The sequence below is a fragment of the Pipra filicauda genome, unplaced genomic scaffold (genome assembly GCF_003945595.2).
Source record: "Pipra filicauda isolate LSUMZ 115617 unplaced genomic scaffold, ASM394559v2 scaffold181_size1560634_pilon, whole genome shotgun sequence".
Taxonomy (NCBI): Eukaryota; Metazoa; Chordata; class Aves; order Passeriformes; family Pipridae; genus Pipra; species Pipra filicauda.
In genome coordinates this window covers 105,963-124,086 of record NW_024104289.1, presented here as the reverse complement: position 1 = coordinate 124,086, position 18,124 = coordinate 105,963, and the positions used below count along the sequence as shown (strand labels likewise).

At 41.5% G+C, this 18,124-nt stretch overlaps 1 protein-coding gene across 3 annotated transcripts in view; it reads right to left on the bottom strand.

The window, feature by feature from the left end:
* The window catches only part of ARFGAP3 (ADP ribosylation factor GTPase activating protein 3), a 30,397-nt gene extending 12,722 nt beyond the window's left edge, over positions 1-17,675 (bottom strand). Inside the window, exons 1-8 of one of the 3 annotated variants that reach the window (XM_039379978.1) lie at positions 17,653-17,675; positions 8,569-8,687; positions 7,606-7,678; positions 4,240-4,371; positions 2,990-3,076; positions 1,682-1,775; positions 1,232-1,288; positions 577-623 (exon numbers count right to left, since the gene is read on the bottom strand). In XM_039379978.1, the coding sequence (XP_039235912.1) occupies positions 577-623; positions 1,232-1,288; positions 1,682-1,775; positions 2,990-3,076; positions 4,240-4,371; positions 7,606-7,632 (444 nt within the window). In that variant the 5' untranslated portion in view covers positions 7,633-7,678; positions 8,569-8,687; positions 17,653-17,675. Of the gene's footprint in view, positions 1-576; positions 624-1,231; positions 1,289-1,681; positions 1,776-2,989; positions 3,077-4,239; positions 4,372-7,605; positions 7,679-8,568; positions 8,688-14,167; positions 14,385-17,652 lie in introns of those variants that run through there. The other 2 variants (XM_039379977.1, XM_027711723.2) reach the window with 2 other exon arrangements.
* Between the last annotated feature and the right edge of the window lie 449 nt (positions 17,676-18,124).

Genomic DNA, 18,124 nt, shown 5'->3' with positions numbered 1-18,124 from the left:
TACTGGAACTCCCTCTGTTCTCAGGCTTTGCTACAAAAAGATCTCAGTGCCAACTACCCGAGATGAAAGCCTGAAGCAGCCCTGAAACCAACTATCAGCAAGGGAGAAGAAAGGTTATAGGGCATCAGAGGAGTTGCAGGGACAACAGCAGTGAAAAGAACTAAAACGGGATACGGACTTTGACTTTTTCATTTTCCTTATTTTTTTTTAAAGTATCACCTGCTGTTTAGGTAGAGACACCACAAAGAAAATGTCACTCCATTCACTGAGCTATACATACATGTAAACAGAATTTATCTGAGGTCAGAAACAACCCACAGAGCTGAAGCACTCTACCACATAATAACAATATCCTGTTAGACAAGTTATCTTAACAATAATCCATTTTCAAACAGGCAGTTGGCTGTTTTGACAGAGAAACCACTTCTAATTCCATTTTACTTTCATAAATTGCTACCAACACAAGTAGTGTTTGGTGCTAACTTACATGGTACATTGCCATATATTGTAACATACGTGTTTCCATAGATGTATAATCCAGTTAAAAATACTCATTGTTTATAATATAACACTTACCCCTTTCTTAGCTTGATTTGGCTTCTTTTTTATGAAGGTGGTATTCTCTGCAAGGATTAAATGGACATTATTTAATTTATTAATTCCAGAACTGCAGAAAAACTGGTTTGAGCTGAAATTTAGGTGGAAATGGGACAAAGACTCTTCACGTAAGACAGAACTTGTGATGTTCAAAGCAACCAAGAAAAGCACTTGTTTTATGAGAACATGTGTTAAAGGTACAAATGAGAAAACCAGGAGGTGTATGCAGTTTTTACTAGTTTTCAGCTCTAAAGAAAAACAACCCCAAACCCAACCACGTGAATATAAAAACAGTGGTGAAGATCATATTGAGTTATCCCCAGACATCACTTTTCTACTACCCCTGTGTTGCTGAGAATCATTCTGCTGCTACTCATTCTCAGCAACCTGCTTCTGCAGGATGATCCTCAAAATGTCAAGTCACTTATGTATTTTATTCTATTCTACTTCCATCAGCTTTTTTTACTGTCCTTACAGTATGATAAACTCTTCGGTGTTAAGCGTAAGACCCTGGACACTAAAGGTACTGTATTATCAATACAAGATTTTTCCAGTCTAAATTTTTATTTTCTGTACAAATGGATATTTAAGTGCACTACACTTGTTGCTCTCTTGTGCTGCTTGCAGTCATTACCTAATGCAGGTTGTGGAGATGTGCTAAGGCAATCAACATTTGGTCCATGTTCTGCTCCTAAAACATAAGGAATAACAAGGTTCGTAAGAATATCAGAAGGCTCTTCAGAATGCCCAAAGTACCAAAACACAACTCACTGTACTCAAGGAACTGCTTGGCAGACGCAGCATGAAGTGTTATTTCTATCACACCTTTACCAGTTACTAAGAGAGCAGAGATTCATCTGAAGTCTTTTGACTCAAATTTTGATTTGGATTTCTAGAAAACATTATTAAAGGAAGATGTAATCCCACACAATCAAGCATAACCCTTCTGTAAAATCCTTCCTCTCCAAAATCCTTGTGTTATTAGCATGGTTAGGTTGTTGAACTATTAAAGCAGGGTAAAAAGAGTCTAAACAAGAGACTACCAGAAATATGCAAGTTATTGTTGACAAAGAATCAGTCATACCTGCACTGGATTCTGGAGTATTTTCTGAAGTTTTCTGCTGGAGGGAAACTGCTTCTGGTGACATCCACTCTGTGTTCTTTGCCTTGAAAAAAATCTCAAAATGAAAAGTGCACAGAAAATAGAATATAGCAAATAAACAGGAGCACTGAGCTCAAAGACTGCCTAAGTAAGCATCACTTATTTATTAATATTGGATTCTTATGATTACAGCTTTTAGGATTTAAACCTGTAGTCAGAAGGGTAATTATTAAAATGACAAGAAATGTTTACCTCTATTAAAAGCAAGCAGGTTTCAACCCAGTCCTGAGCATGTTTATTTCCCCTCTCAGGAATTTCAGTATGTTTACCATCCAAAAAACAATCTGCATTTTAAATGTGCTTTATGTGTTGCATGCTGGATGACTGATTTACATATATCACCAAGCATTCTCCCCACTCAAAGCTCTTGCCCTTCTAGTTTTCCTAACACTTAATTTTTGATTGTGAGCAGTTTTCTCAAATCTTCCTGAGGAGTCCTCCCACTTCCTTGAGACACATTCTCCTCAACAGGCAGGTTTATGACCAGGTCACAACAATATCAGCTCCATGATCACACTTGTGTTTTAGTTGTGCACACACTGTATTAGAAAGCAATTACGCTACAAGACTTAGTGTTGTTGCAATATTTAGGAATATCAGGGGTATTAATAACTTAATTGTTCTAAGCTGAAGATCAAAATCACTGAGGTTGTTTTTACTGGTATTTTTTAAATTCCAGACTCAATTTTGAGTCTCTGAAACATCAATCTCTGAAATAAATACACATCAATCTATCACCCTAAAGGAGATAGGATCAAATAAACAAAACCCAACACTGGCAACAGCCTTCAGAAAGTTACTTTAACATCTTCCAAGAGGCTGTAACTATTCTGGAGGAAGAAAAAAGGCTTCTGCTTAACAAGTGTTTAAAGAACTGTTACACTTCACTGATTAAGAACCAATATGGTATATATGGTATCACACCATATATTGAAATCAGAGCACTTCCAAGCAAATAATACTGAGTCCAAGTGGAGTTCCATGCCTACAAAAAAATAGAGAGTTTCATTCCACATTTAGCTACTATTTGTGTCATTCTAAACTATCGTATGAGAAAGTGGTTCACATCCAGAAAGAATTCTAAGACCCACAGAAGGAAAAGCAGATAAATGTCCTCACCGTCCTACCTTTTCTCTATCAGGTTCTCTTTCAGTTTTAATCTTCCCCATAGAGCAGAGGTAACCAAAGGGTTTAGAAAGCAAACGAGAATTAAATCCAGGTCATCTATACCTTGGGAGTAACATGGGATGCAAAAAAGTCTTCCTCCTCTTTGTTTTGCGGTGATGCAGGTGGTATTCCATATCCATCTGTCCACAGCTGAAATGAAGAGACAGAATTTTACAGCATAAGTGCACTAATATATTTTTTATCAAATGCATTAATCTTAAAACAATTCTTTTCAGGTTAAAAATTTATTGATTTTTTTTTCTTTGTACATAATTTTTCCTTACAAATTCATTCAATAGATGGCATTCCTTTTTTTATTCAATTCATCCATATTTTGTGTGTCCCTTGTGCATCAACTCACAGCTTTGAGCAATGCCTGACCTCAGGGCAGCCTAGAGGCCCCACAGTGCCACAGGACAGGACTATAAACTACAATTTATATATAAACTGTAAACTTAAGTTTGCAGTACACAATGAAAAACATATATTTTTCAAATAATTAATATCAAACAATTGGATGGAATATGTAATTGAAGCAAGATAATCACAGTTGCTCAGAGTGTCATCTGGGGAACTTACCACCCACTTCCATCCACTTAAATACATAAAGTATACTATATTTACTTGACAACATTTTACATCTAAAGCTGTTATATTAAGTAAAAAAAAAACATTCTCCAAAGTTAGTGATGTGAACTCTGTTGTCTAGAGCATGAATAATACAGAATTATTGTAATCCATTAAATTTCATGTTATTTGATGCACAGAGGAAAAAAACCAAGCTTTCTTGCTTTTCTTTTAATTCCCACTCATCTGATCAACTTCAAATGAATCAGTCAGGAACTTTAACAACCTGACTTAAACAATCCAAACACGCTTTCTGAGCATGAAGAAGAGAAGTGTTGTCAAACTTACTGAACACCTCAGCAAACCAGTTCTGGATACTTTGTTAGCAACTTCTTCCTCTCAGCAACCTACCAATGTTTTGACAGCTTCCATGAACTCTTTCAGCATTTTTAATGGAGAACAGCCAGTTCAGGACATAAATGACTTGCTAATTTTTCAAATATTATTTTTGTAGGGGGAAAACCCCCCAAAAATACACATTTACATGTTCAAAAAAATTCCCACTTAAATCACAAATATTCTGTAGTCAATTCCATTAGAATTTTACAAGCTGTACTTCTCTAATAATTCTGTTTCGGATAAAACCAAAACCACCACATAGTTAATGGAGAAATGACCACAGAGAATTAGAAACCTAAAGTGACTCTGGCAGGAGAAATCCCAATGACAGGACACACACTACTCACATCAGTGCCGTGCTTTCTGGTGGCCTGTGTTGCAAGAGATTTAATCTTCTCCTTGTAAAGCTGAGCACCACGACTGTTGTACTTGGCATTGGTGTCATTTGTTGTGCAGCCATGTTGATGGAAAAAGGCAGACTGGGAAGTAGAACACAGGGAATGTGAGGAGAAACAGGTTTAAAACTAATACCATTTAACATGCAGATGTATCACGACGTGGAAAAATGCTCTGCTCCTCTACCTAAATTTAATCTTTTAAATTATGAAGTACAAGCTCCAAAACACAAAGAAAACTCTACTCTGGCAACCTCTTTACATATAAATAAAACAACAGAAAAAAACCAAATACATGGTATATACGTATTTATATATTTAAAAGTATATACAATATCATATATGAAGAATCCTAGTTCTGAAATTAAGTGATAAAGTGAAAGGAAGAGGGGAAAATTGATTGCCAATACCTGTGCTTCACAGGACATTCCTGATATTTTAAAAGGCATTCCTTGGCTAGAGAGAACAATGTATGTTCAGTGGCATTAAAATGAAGGTACAAAAACGGTCTTCCTCCAAAAAAGTGTGTTTATTAACATATATATGTACATATATGTATATTTATAGGCTTGTGTATTTATATATAAAATGAATAAATTAAGCTTGTGCATTTCTGCATTTAATTATATGAACCTATTAACTTGATACTCAGAAAGGTTTTTTAGAAATCCTAGTTCCATTGCAGAGATTTAATCTGAAAACAAAAGGAACTAAGGACACTTTGGATTTTTTAGCAATCTGATACACAGCAGGAAGGCCAGGACTGCTTTTATCCAGGATTCAGCTTCATGAGGCAATTATATATATAAATAATTTGTATTCCATAAGTACTTCTAGCCAATAGTTAGTAAAACCAGGATTTTTAGTGCAATTAAAAGAAAATGTTAATTTTACTTTAAATGTCCAGACAATTTACTAATCTGGTCTTTCCAGTTTCAGATACTAATCTTAGTTAATCCAAAACAGGCAATGGAGAGTGTGAGGTATTTGAGGGGTGGCTCTGGGTATATTGCACCTCTTGATACAATGGCAGGAAACAGTAACATCCAATCAGGAAGACAAACACTCCCAAAATTAAATAATAACTGTTTATTGTTATTCTTCTGCTCACAGGCTTTCTAAGGCTAACCGAAACACTTCTCAAACTTCACCATCTCTTTTTTTCCAGCTGCCTTAAATCCTCTGCATAGTAAAATTTATATAGTTTAACCAAAGTTTTTAAGTATTTGGTTAAAAAAGAAAGTATTCTTAATGCAAAATCTCCCTCTTCTCATTTAAAACTGTGGGTTTTGTGTACTAAGTGGCATAACAGAAACTCAGCGAGTAAATTCCTGTAACAGGATAATTAATATGGAAAGGAATAACTTAGAAAGGACGGGCTGAATAAAAAGAGGGAGAAGACACCACACAGCTCTAAGTTAGAGACACTGACCTGCTGAATCCCTAATTCAAAGAAAAATATTTAACTGAAATACGCAAAAGTGGAAAATAATTAATAATGATCCTGAACCCATCATTTTTTGTATGTAAATATGAAAAAAAATAAACAAAACCAACAGAATATTAAAGGGTTAGACTTCAGGAAAGTTTTTTAAAGAAACTACATTAAAGACAAAGCACAAATGAAGGAAGATAAAGGATAAGCACTCAGGGAATTAGAAGAAAAGTAGAGAACACTTACGGAAGTTGCAAGTTCCCACACTGGGTGGGCAACTTAGGGAAGCAACCTCAGTTATTGGGGGCAACCTTTGAAAAAACATGGGAAAACAGACAAGAATCCCAGAGAGTTGACAAAGGAAAACACCCCTTTTTAAAAAGGAGACTGAGAACAGCTGTGTCATAGTTTGAAATTGGCCCCCCCAGGAGTCGGGGGCTCAGAGGTGACTGGGTGCCAGGGCAGTGTTCCCTGGAGAGCCAGTCACTGTCCATGTTGTTCGCTTCTGCTAAAAATCATATATGCACAGCCACCAGAAGCTGTTGGCAGTTCTCTGTTGGTGTCTGCTGCGTGTGGGTGGAGAAGGCCAGGGGGTGGCTGGGCTCCTTCTTTCCCCCTCCGGGGGGAGAGGGGAGCCCTGCGGCCCCCCAACTCTGCCTAGGACAGAGTTAGAGGCAGCATTTAGAGTGAGTGTTTGTGAGGGACGCGACTCACAGCACCCGAGGTAAGATGAGAGAGGTAGGCCTTGCAGCCAAGCCCTCTTCCCAGCTCCCCCTTTCTGCAGTTAAGCTGTGGAGGGGGGCCTTTTTTTTCCCTCCACTGTAAAGTGGAGGAGAGGCTCAGCATTGAAGCAGAGCCAAAGTGGATGGGCTAAATATAGCTCAGAGCCACAGAAAGCAATCCCAGGCGAAACTGGAGACGGACCGAAGAGAGGCCCGGAGGATGTCTCTGCCGTGATCTAAACGGAGGACAGCCAAAAACCCGGAGGAGGAATCAACATTCCAGGATGCATACGTTGATAAGCTACACTGCAGCAGCCTACAAACCGAGGTATGAGACTGAGAGAGAGAGAGATCATACAGCAGAAATGACACAGACTGAGGAGAAAGGACTCAAAGCTTCTTTCTTGGACTTCGTGAGGAAGGAAGGACTTCCGCAAACAGCTGAAGATTGGTTAGGGAGTGTTCAGGGCCCAGAACACTCCCATGAGAGAAAGACTGCGTTACCCAGCAGCCTTGAAAGGCTCTTCCGGGACTAAAGTTAAAGGGAGGGGCTTAAAAGGACTGATAAAAGTGTAATACTATATGTATATAGTTGCCTTTAGTTTGTATAGTATTTATTTGTGTAAATAAATACATACTGTATATACTTCCCCTTCCCCCTATAGAAGCCTCTGGTCTGAAAGTTGGGATCTATCTCCGGTGTTGGGATAAATTCTGGGAAAGGGTGGGGGAAGCCTGGAAATTGGATTTTGGATTTTTAATGTGGCTCAAACTGCCACAAGCTGTCAAAATAACTTCACTTTATAAACATGTTGTGTAACCAATTTATTTGTAAGCACATGAAAAAAAAGTGACAGCCAATATGAATTGGCCAAAACTAAAACAAAGAATCTGATCTGGCCTTTCTGGTGATTTTCATTAAAGAATCATAAGAAAAAATAAAACATTTGCAGATTATACCGAGATGGGAAAGCTGCAAAAAGTACAAGGATGAAATTAGCATTCAAAGGAATTTTTAAAAAACGAGGGGATGGGGAGTGTAAGGAAGAAAATAGACTGGAAAAATAAAAATCTCTCCAGGATGGGAGACAATAAGGACAGACAACAACTTCCAAGCCTACCAAGCTTCAATGTGCAAAGCAAATACTCAGGAGTACATACAGCATTTGCATTTCCTCCAACCTGCATGCACCTCAGCTGGAACCAAGACCAATTGGAATCCAGTTCTGTGGATCTAAACAGAAGGAAATCTTTTTAATGTTATCTCCAAAGCCATTTAAATTCTAATTTTTTTTGCAAAGTGTTTCTCTCCCCTCCTTTTTTTTTGTAACATGAAAAACACGCATTTATAGAAAAAAAAAATCTGTGACAATATGTGATGTGCAAAACAAATTAATAAAGCCATGTAGAACTGCAAGTTTTTCAAACTGTCACAGCTTGAAAGAAAATGCACCCTCTGGCTGACAGGTTTTCCCTTTTTAAAAGCACCAACAAGATACATTTCCAGGAATCACATGCAATGACAAAATGACAATTGGAATGTCACAGCACAACAAAAATTTGGGGCTCAGTGAGTATGAGAATACTGGGATCATTAGGAATGGATTCTTGAGAGGCCTCCTGTAACACTCTTGTACACAGCAAAAAGGCAGCAGAGGAAGAATTTTGGCTGATGGAAAATGTCTGGTTTTACCTTCAATCCATTCTTGGATGCACTGCTCTCACTCACATCAAGCAGAACCTCACATTTCAAATATGCAGTTATTTATCAGACCAAAAAGGCCCAAAGGAGCAGCAGTGAGGACACTCGCCTGAAACAGGACAAGCTCAGGGTGCAGATTTACTGCACCAAGGGATTGACTGAGCTAAACCAAGTGTAAAGAATCACAGAATAACAGAATAGTTTGGGTTGGAAGGGCCCAGAACTCAGGTGACACCACAATGAAGCAAAGATGGCAAAACCTAACACAGTTCCCATCAGATACGTCAAAGCCAACGCAAACACTAAAAAGGTTTGAATAGGAAGCTGAGGGAAGAACTGGCTTTCCTCTCTGATCATGTGCCTGAACAAACAAAATCGTTAAAAGGTGCAATTTTTGCTGTAAGAACATCCAAACTGCTTACCTAATGAAACTCAGATGAACCCCAAGGGATCGATGGGTCCCTGAACAATCAATGCACAGAAACACTCCATAGGTTATGCTGGCCCAGCTCGGGTTCTTCGCTCCACAGTCAAAACACACCTTGGAGAAAATAAAGATCAGTGACAGGACTTGAGCACAACCAGGTCTTATAGTTGTATTATAGGTCATTCCAACACCCCTGCGGTGATGGCACTTAATTAACTCACCCTCACAGATCTTGTTGACATGACAACTCCATGCTATCCCAATTTTATAAATACCAAGAGGAGTTCCATAATCTGCCCACATGACTGCGTGCCTTCCCTATTTCCAATTCCAACCAGTGTACACAATTTAGGAAATCAGGTCAGAGAACCCACAGTCTAATTCAAACACAGGTTTAACTCAGCACTTTCACCACTACTAAAATGTTCCAGAAACATTTCCCCAGGGCAGGCTCTGTTCATGACACACCAGGGCAGGTATCAGCAGTGTTAATGACATCATTATCAGCAGTGCTAATGACATCATTATCTACTTTCCTATAGAGAAACCTTGACCTTTAGGGCCAGCCAGGCAAATCCAGCTGTGTGAAGGAAGCCTCCACTCCGTGCAGGGCTTATCCCACCTCCCTCTGTCAGACATTGGGATGATTCATCACACACGTCCTGCCACATCAGCCTTTGACTGTCCATGACATGCTGGTTGAAAATAAATCAGGTCCACAATTACTTCACGACAAACCCACGTACTTCTTACCCTCTGCCACCATGGCAGACCTCCAAGATTCAGCCAAACCTACAGGAGGTGTGTCTGTCTACATCTCACACACTTTGCAGGTCTGCACACCACGACTTTCAAGTCCTTTTCTAGCTGTTCTGAGTTCTGTGCTTCTCTGGCCCAGGAAAGCAAGAACCAAAAAAATTATCTGATACAAATCAGCTTTCAAATGCAGGGAAGAATACAAGTTTAAATGGAAACAGCTATTCCTAGTTAATGCCATGTGCACACATCTACTATATGACATCACTTCATTATCTGACCAATGCTTTTACAGTGGTATTTGTCAAGGCTGCAAAGAAGTACCTCCACAATAAAAGCATCCACCTATAGATACAGTCAGTGGCATCTATTAAGAAATAACTCCACAAAGAGAAGCTTTTACACACAAATTGACAGTGCTCCAATCTGCAGCTTTATCCTTTAATATTCTCCTATATATCTAATGCATCCTCATATAGCAAGGGAAGTTCTAGCTTATGTAGATAATAACAAAAAAAAAGATTTATTCCAAGTCAGCTGGGAACGTATGGAACACCAGAAACACAGGGCACAGGCTGAAAAAAAAAGTTAAGAACTCCATCTATAGAACTAAATAGAGATTTTTGCCTCTATTTTTTTGTACACACAGAGTCAAGCCCTGAGTCGGCATTCAAGTCAGCTCACACATCATCCACCCAAATTAGCTTCAAGTACACGCCCAGGAGCAGTTTGAGGCTAAACTCCTTGCTTTAGTGTAGGTCCATTTAGCTTGTACAGTCCAAATTTATCAGGCACATGCACAGTTCACCAGCAGATCCAGCATTAACTCTTCCAACATCTGAACATTTTAAGGCTGAGCTTCAGTTTGGCTCACGACTGGTAGCAAACACAGAAAACATGGAGGTCACAGCTTCTGCACATCCAAGTCCCCCCTAACCCTCTCAATAGATAATTAATATTATTAATTTTAATAACTTATAATAAATTAATTTTAATAAACAATAATGTAAGTAATTTACATATCCCATGTATGTGGAAATGGATCATTCACTGACATAGAGCAGAAAGAAATAACAGTCTACACAGAATGTGTGACAAAAGGAGAGGTTGAAGGGAGTCCCTGAAACAAGCTCAGACGAAAGAATGATACACAGAGAGTCAGGAAAAAAAGAAGAATAAGACTTCACATATACCATATTCTAAGAAAACACATACCTAAGTAGTCAGAACTCATTCTCTTTTTCCCAATTCTCTGCTTTATTTGAAGCAATTCCTTAAAAAACAAGTGCCTCAACTTCATTTTAAATTGGTTATTTTAGGCTTTTTTTTACAAGGCCAAAAGGAGGATGGGGACAACAAAAAAGGAGAAGATTCTGTTTGAAACCAAAGTTAACAGAAGAGCCCTGGTCTCGCTTCTTATACAGGAGACTTAGAGCCAGGGAATTCCCTGGAGTACAAATGGGAAACGAGACTCTTGAGCGGGTGGCTTAAAAAAACGCCCATGTATTAAAAAGTTCAGTTCTAAACAACCCTGAAGATTCTCTTCCTTTCCCTGGTACAATTATAAGCACAATTTCAACATCTTAAAGGCAATTGCATCACCTTGGCAGTTGGCTGCCACAAAGCAGCACAGCTCAGGATCTTACAGGACTCCCTGTCAACCTGTGGAAATTATTCATGTGTATAAAAATGTAGATTGTAAGACTGGGATGGAAGTAGGGACATCTAATTTTATCACAACAATAATGTATAAATTGTCATTTCCATCATGCTATGCCACAGAAATAGATGTTTCATTAATATTTAGACTCATTTTGTTTAGTTTTCTCGGTGCTAGAAGTGTTTCCTGCTATGTAAATGCTAACAAGAATTGGGGGGCAAAAATTTAAAATCAATTTCAGAGCTGGCCCAAGAAATCGTTGCCATTTTAAAAGCAGATAAAGTGTATCTTCTGTACTCATTTAGGTACAACTAGAATATCAAAATAACGATAAAATCAATTTGAAGGATATGCTTAAGTAATCTATTGTTTTTAAAACATGATTGCATTTTTTTTGCTTATTTTGTGTTAAAGCATTTCATGACAGTGTAGATTCAGTAAGAGTCACATTGGGATAAAAGAGCCAAAGACCTTACTGAGATGCTTGTAGAAGAGCAGACACTGAGATCTGGGTATAATCCACAGCAGGAGTCACTAAATCGGACAACATCCACCTGGCACAAGATCTCTGTGTTAATAAATAAATATGTAATACATTGTTATTGGGTATGGATAAGTTACTCTCTTTGTTACCAGCCAACATACCCAGACGTGTTTTCCTACTTTTCCTGCATCAGCAATAATAATCACATCTGTTGATCCCACTGGGAACAAGCTTTGCCCAGAAATATGGACTCAGAGCAAAGGTAGGTCCAACTCACACCACAGTCACATGACCAGTAATACCAACATAAGAGAGTATAAGGGATAGAACAGGAGTGTTTGCCATGAGAAGAAGACAAGACTGCCCACTTTGGAAGTGTCATGATCTTAAAATGACTTAAGGGAGACAAGATAAACTCCAGTCTACCCTGGGGCAAAACCCAACCCACCCTCCAACACATCCACAAACACAATGCAATAACAAACTCAGCAGCTGATAAACCACCAGCACAACATACACACTTAGTTTTCAGTTCAGATCCCTGATCTGGGAGTCCAAGCACAGACATGAACACCATCATCAACCAAAGCAAAGAACCGGGGAGAAGGGAATGAAAAACTACTTTTCAGAGGAATAGATCTATGCCAAATTAAAGCCTGAGCTTGCAAGCCTTCAAAACAGGAGAGCTATAAAGCTCAAACACTCAAGTCAACAGTATTAGGTAGCTTAAGGACTACGAACATTTTTATGGGTACAAAATACATCCTACTTAATAACTGTAACATGTTCCTTAAGTTGTCAGGCAGCTGATCACCAGCTTGATGTCACCAGGCAGCTCTATATTATGTAACAACTAAAGGCACACCAAGAACTCAAAAAGTTATTCCTGGTAGTAAAAGAAACCAATATCAGATTACAAATGTTTATTTCAAGACAATTATTCAAGTATCAGTTTCAACACGCTATAATTCAGAAATTAAACCACACATTTATTTGAGAATTCTTTTCCTAAGCTTGCTTACACTAAGAGCAAGCAAAGTCTATGTGCACATATCTAAATAGACTAGGCAGTCAGAAAGCCCAGATGCTGCAGAGACACCAATTCTTCCCAAACTCTATACATTAACTACAGTCAAAGCAAATTACTAAGCTTTTAATACAGAACCGTATCAATATTTGCGCTTTCTCACGTGTTTCTTCCCCAGCAGACAAGGCCTACAAATCAAAGGGGAGGACTGCTTAAGGAGAACACAAAAGAAAGGAAACAAAGCAATGTAATCAAACACGAGAGGATAAACTAATTGTATAAACAACTTTTACTTTAAGAGAACGATCAGACGGATGGGCACAGGAGAGTTGTGAGGTCTAAGCTGTTGAAGTTTCCCACTCTGACTTCACAGGTCAACAACCACCGCAGTGTTACAAGTTTTCTGTGCCTGAGCTACTTCTTTCCCGCTGGCCCACCATAAGTGGCAGCAACATTGTGCCCACATTACTTTGTCAACACTGGCACTACATTATTTCTATGTAGCATCTGACATGACTGCAAAGGAGAGACAGATCCGCATGAGCAACCACAGGTCCCTGATTTAATCCACCTGATTAAATCTAGCATGGTAACAAGGAGTCCAGTACAGGGAACTGCTCGATCCGCTCCATCCTTGCCAGGCAGGGACAGCACTTTCCAACTCTCCTCTGATCCCAACAGAGAAAAAGCATCACAACAACCATACAGAACTACTCAACTTTTAGGCATAGTGCCAGCGAATTTCAGGAGCTCGTAAAAGATCTTCTCTCTCACCCTCCTTGATGGGACCAGGACCTTTCCTTGATAACCTTTTTACCCCATTACAGAGGTAAGTTTTAGCAACCCTTGTGTTAGAAACCAACTGAGCGTTCACCTCCAAGCTCTGAGAAACCAGACACGTGCCCGTTACCTGTAGAGTCTTAGCGTGATTCGTGTTCAAAGTGTGGTTTTGAAACAGAGACAGACATCCAGATGCCTGTTCCCAGAAAACAAACCCAAGGTGTTTCTCCTGGTGTATTTTATAATTAAGCTCACAGTGCACGTCACAGGGCCAACACAACAAGCAGCACAGAGCACAGAGGTGCTGAAGGCACCCAACACCTAGCGAGGCACCTTTCCCAGCTCACACCTCCACATGCCACAGACGATAGAGGAACAGCTTCACAACACGGCAAAAACCCAACTCAGCACGGGACACGGCGAGAAAACAACAAACTTTTTTATCACCGCAGAAGTGGCTGTGCCATAACGGGCTGATTAAACAAGAAAGAAAAAAAAAAGGAGGAAAAAAAAGAGAAAAAAAAGGAGAAAAGAAGGAGAAAAAAAAAAAGGAGAGGAAAAAGAAACACACACTCATCACTGTGTTGTCGCTGGTTAGGAAGGGGGTTTTTATGGGCAGCAGAGCTGACGCTCGCAGCGAACCTGAGGCACACGGCGGGCGCTGCACCTCCCTCCCTAAGGAGAGGGAGGGTGCGTAGGGAAGGACTCCCCCACTCCCGGGGAGCTGCCTGGCCTTTCCCCCCTCTCGCAGGGACTCCCCCAGCCGCTCTCCCGGGGGCCCGGCGGTAGTGCCGGGCTGCGGGCACCGCGCCGACCCCGCCCCGCCGGCAGTGCGACGTGTCACCGCGGCGGAGCCGAGCCCGGCCCGCCCCGCCCGGCGCCTCTACCTTGTTGGTGGGCACGGAGCGCAGCCGCTTGAAGATGGCGGCGATGTCCTGCTTGCTGGGCTCGCACATGGCGCCGGCGGCAGAGCGGGAGGACGGGAGGACGGCCGGGCGGCGGGAGAGAGCGGCGGAGGAGAAGCGACTGCCGGGACGCTCCGAGCAGCCGGCGCTGCCGAGACGCTCCGCCCGCCGCGGTGCGAGGGCGGCCCCGCGGCCCTGGCGCGAAGGGGCGGTGCTGCCCCGCCCGCCGCCGCCGCCGCCACCGCCCGGTTGCCGCGGAGACGGGCCCGGGTGTGAGGCGGCCCGTGGGGTGGGTGGGTGGGTGTGTGCGTGTGTGGTGGGCACAGGGAGTGTGGGGACGGGGGAAGAAAAAAACCCAGAAGCAACCACCTGCTCCCTTCACAGAATCGATTAGGTTGGTAAAGACCTCTGGGGACACCGAGTCCAACCTGTGACCGATCACCGCCGTGTCAACTGGACCGTGGCACTGAGTGCCACGTCTGGTTTGCCCTTTAACACCTCAGGGACGGTGACTCTACCACCTCCCTGGGCAGCCCGTTCCAATGTCTAATCACGCTTTCAGAGAAGAAATTCTTGCTAATGTCCAATCTGAACCTCTTCTGGTGAAGCTTAAGACTTTGTCCTCTCATCATGTCACTTGTTACCTCAGAGAGGAGCCTGCCCCCTCCGGCTACAACCTGCTGTCAGGAAGTTGTAGAGAGTGAGAAGGTCCCCCCTGAGCCTCCTTTTCTCCAGACCGAGCCCCCCCCCACTCCCTCAGCTGCTCCTTATAGTACTTGTGCTCCAGACCCTTCACCAGCTCCATTGCCCTCCTCTGGACACCCTCTAGCCCCTCAATGTCTTTCCAGCAGTGAGGGGCCCAGAACCGGACACAGGATTTGAGGTGTGGCCTCACCAATGCCCAGTACAGGGGGACAATGCCTGCCCTGGTCCTGCTGCCACACTATTGCTGATCCCAACCAGGTGCCATTGGCCTCTTGCCCCCCTGGGCACACCTGGGCTCATGTCCAGCTGCTGCCACCAGCACTCCAGGGCCTTTCCCAACAGGCACTTTCCAGCCACTCTGCCCCAGCCTGGAGCTGCAGGGGGTTGTTGTGACCCAAGAGCAAGACCCGGCACCTGTTGAACCTGATACCATTGATCTTGGTCTGTTTATCTAGTCCAGATCCCACATTATGGGATATGGGAATGTGAGTCAGCCCTGTTTCCCCTGAAGCAGGTGATAAGTAAGGCACACTCTTATGCTTGTGACAAGACCTGTGTCTGCTCCTCAACTTAACAAGTAGGGTCCAAGCACTCTGTAGTAATTTTAGTTGAAACCATCATTCCCTCTCCTTGATAGCATTGAAGTTCTCCCCCAGGGACATGTGGAGCATTGCCAAACCAGCAGAAGAAAAAGACTCCAGTTTTCAATTGCTTTAAAAAGCAGCATGTTCGGGTCATAAATCTAAAATCGTAAAGCCTCTTGGAACAAGAGCAGAATAATTATTCTGTTCAACAGAAAAATTTGTAATACAAATTCAGATGTTTCAACTAACTCATGCACACTGATATTAAAGTATAAATTCCACATCTCTTCCCAGTCTTACAGTCTCTGTACAAATGGATATTTAAGTACACTACACTTTCTGCTCTCATCTTCTGCTTACACTCATTACCTAATGCAGGTTGTGGTGATGCGTTAAGGCAATCAACACTTGGTGCATGTTCTGGTCATAAAATATAAAGAATAGCGAGGAATCATGAGTCCAAGTGGAATTCCATGCCTACAAAAAAGAGAGTTTCATTCGACATTTAGCTACTATTTGGGTCATTTTAAATGATTGTCTTAGAAAGTGGTTCACATCCGGGAAGAGTTCTGAGACCTGCAGAAGGAAAAGCAGATAAATGGTAAGATGCTGACCTACCTTTTCTCTGTCAGGTTTTGTAGCTGCTAGAGAGTGTATGAAATGGGATGCAGTGAAAGGCAAAGATAGGAAAAGTGGGGGGCTTAGAAGATCCCTCTTGCCTGGGATGTTCAGGGACCACTGAAGGTGGTGGTCTGTCACACAGCAGATAACCAGGGAGTGGAACAATCAATTATTTTCTGCCTACACCTGTAGTTGCAGGAAGAGAGTATTTCTGGTGACCATATAAAATAAGCTATATAACAGTGATAGCAGGCACTAGCAGGTAATAGTGACAGAAAGAAATCAGTCAAAAGGATTCATCAGTGGAGGTGATTCTGTAGCAGTTTTTTGGTGATAGAAAGGTTGCTGTCATCCAAAGAAACCAAACAGAGGCAACTTGGAAACACGCGAAAGCCCCAGTTTTAGAAGGGCTTTCTTCTCAAATCTAGGTGGCACATTTTGTGATTTTCGCATTTGAAAAAAAGCCACAGATCTGTCACAGAACCTGTGGTAACCTTCAGTCACAGCCACCAGTGTAGAAGCATCATGGTATCTTGAAAGATTTTACTATCTTCCCTTCCCCTTCTGCCTACCCATTCCTCTTCCATTGCCATTCCTAAAGGGCACGAAATGCTCCTACAGCTCAAAGCACCTACTTTTGCGGCCTACAGCCCTAAAGGCTTTCTCTTGGTCCTTTTTGTTATCTAGACCCACAATTCTGTTTGTCCTCACACGGCTTTCAGCCTGGGACAGCAACTTGGAGCTGATAGCAAAGAAAAACGTGTCACACTGGAAAACCAAGTGAGATGGGGCACTGAAGAAGACAGGTCAGGCAATGCTCTTCAGGGTCCCAGCATATTTAGTCTGCGTCTGGGGAGCTGAAGCACTGTCTTGGTGATCAACCAGAGCTGTTGCTTTTCATTCCCATTCATCTTTGACTTGCCAAAAAGAATAATATGTCAAATGAGAAGGATATTTGGATACTGTTAAACAGGGGGCTGGGGTTCTGCTTATTTCATTTCCATAGTATATTTATATAGTATATTTACAGATGGAGAATGGAAATGGATAAAAGCTTAGCTATTTCTCCAACCTCCAGCATAATATAGCACACTACCTCATCTCTCAGACATCCAAGAGATTCTTTGACTAAACTAGGAGACCAGACATGAAATCTTTAGTATTTTTAGGATGATGAAAAAGGCTAGAAACAATAAAACCCCTTAGTCCTATCTGTCTTTATATTTGACAAAGGGATAGGCTAAGAAGCAAATATCCTGGAAATTACCATAAAATTTCCCCTCTTCTCTCTCCAGACTGTATAAATCTGAGGAGTGCATGACCCAGGGTAACTGGGAGGCTGTTGGATGAAGATATTTGCAAGCAGAAGGGTAAAAGAGATGGTACTCTCTGGACATACTGTTTATGGAGTCTTCCTCTGTGATAGAGCCTTATTCAACTATTTAAAAAAATGTAGGATTATTAAAAGTATTTGTTTCTGACACCTCACTGATTGCTTCATGTTACCTTCACCTTGTGCTTTCTTCTACTGCCCACCTAATATTTCTACCTGCTCACCTTCCACTTGCTAAATGTCAAGTCTCTTATTTTTGCCCGTGTCTTGGCTCCAGCTTCTGGCTTTCTGGGATTTCTGGGCTGTATCTTTTTCTTGAAGAGAGAAGGGCAAGGGTAAGTCTGAAAAAAAAAGAGGATGAGTAGCAAGATCTGTAAAACAGGTGTACCATAAACTCGCTTCCCTGCAAAAACCAACAAAACAAAGGGATTTTGTCACTCCTGCTGGTCCTGCAGATTACACATCTAATGGCTTGTTTGCATTCTTTTAATTAATTAATTAATTAATTTAATTAATTAACACATTCATTACTGTGTTCAGGAATAAAAGGGATGGGGCTTCTCAACCAGGGGATGAGAGAATGGCTGAGAGGCCAGGAAAAAACCCAGCCAAGCGTGGGCAGCAGCAATCAACGTCATTCACAGCTCCAGGCTGTGCCTGCAGCCAGAGGAAGAGAGAATGCAATATAAGAAATGA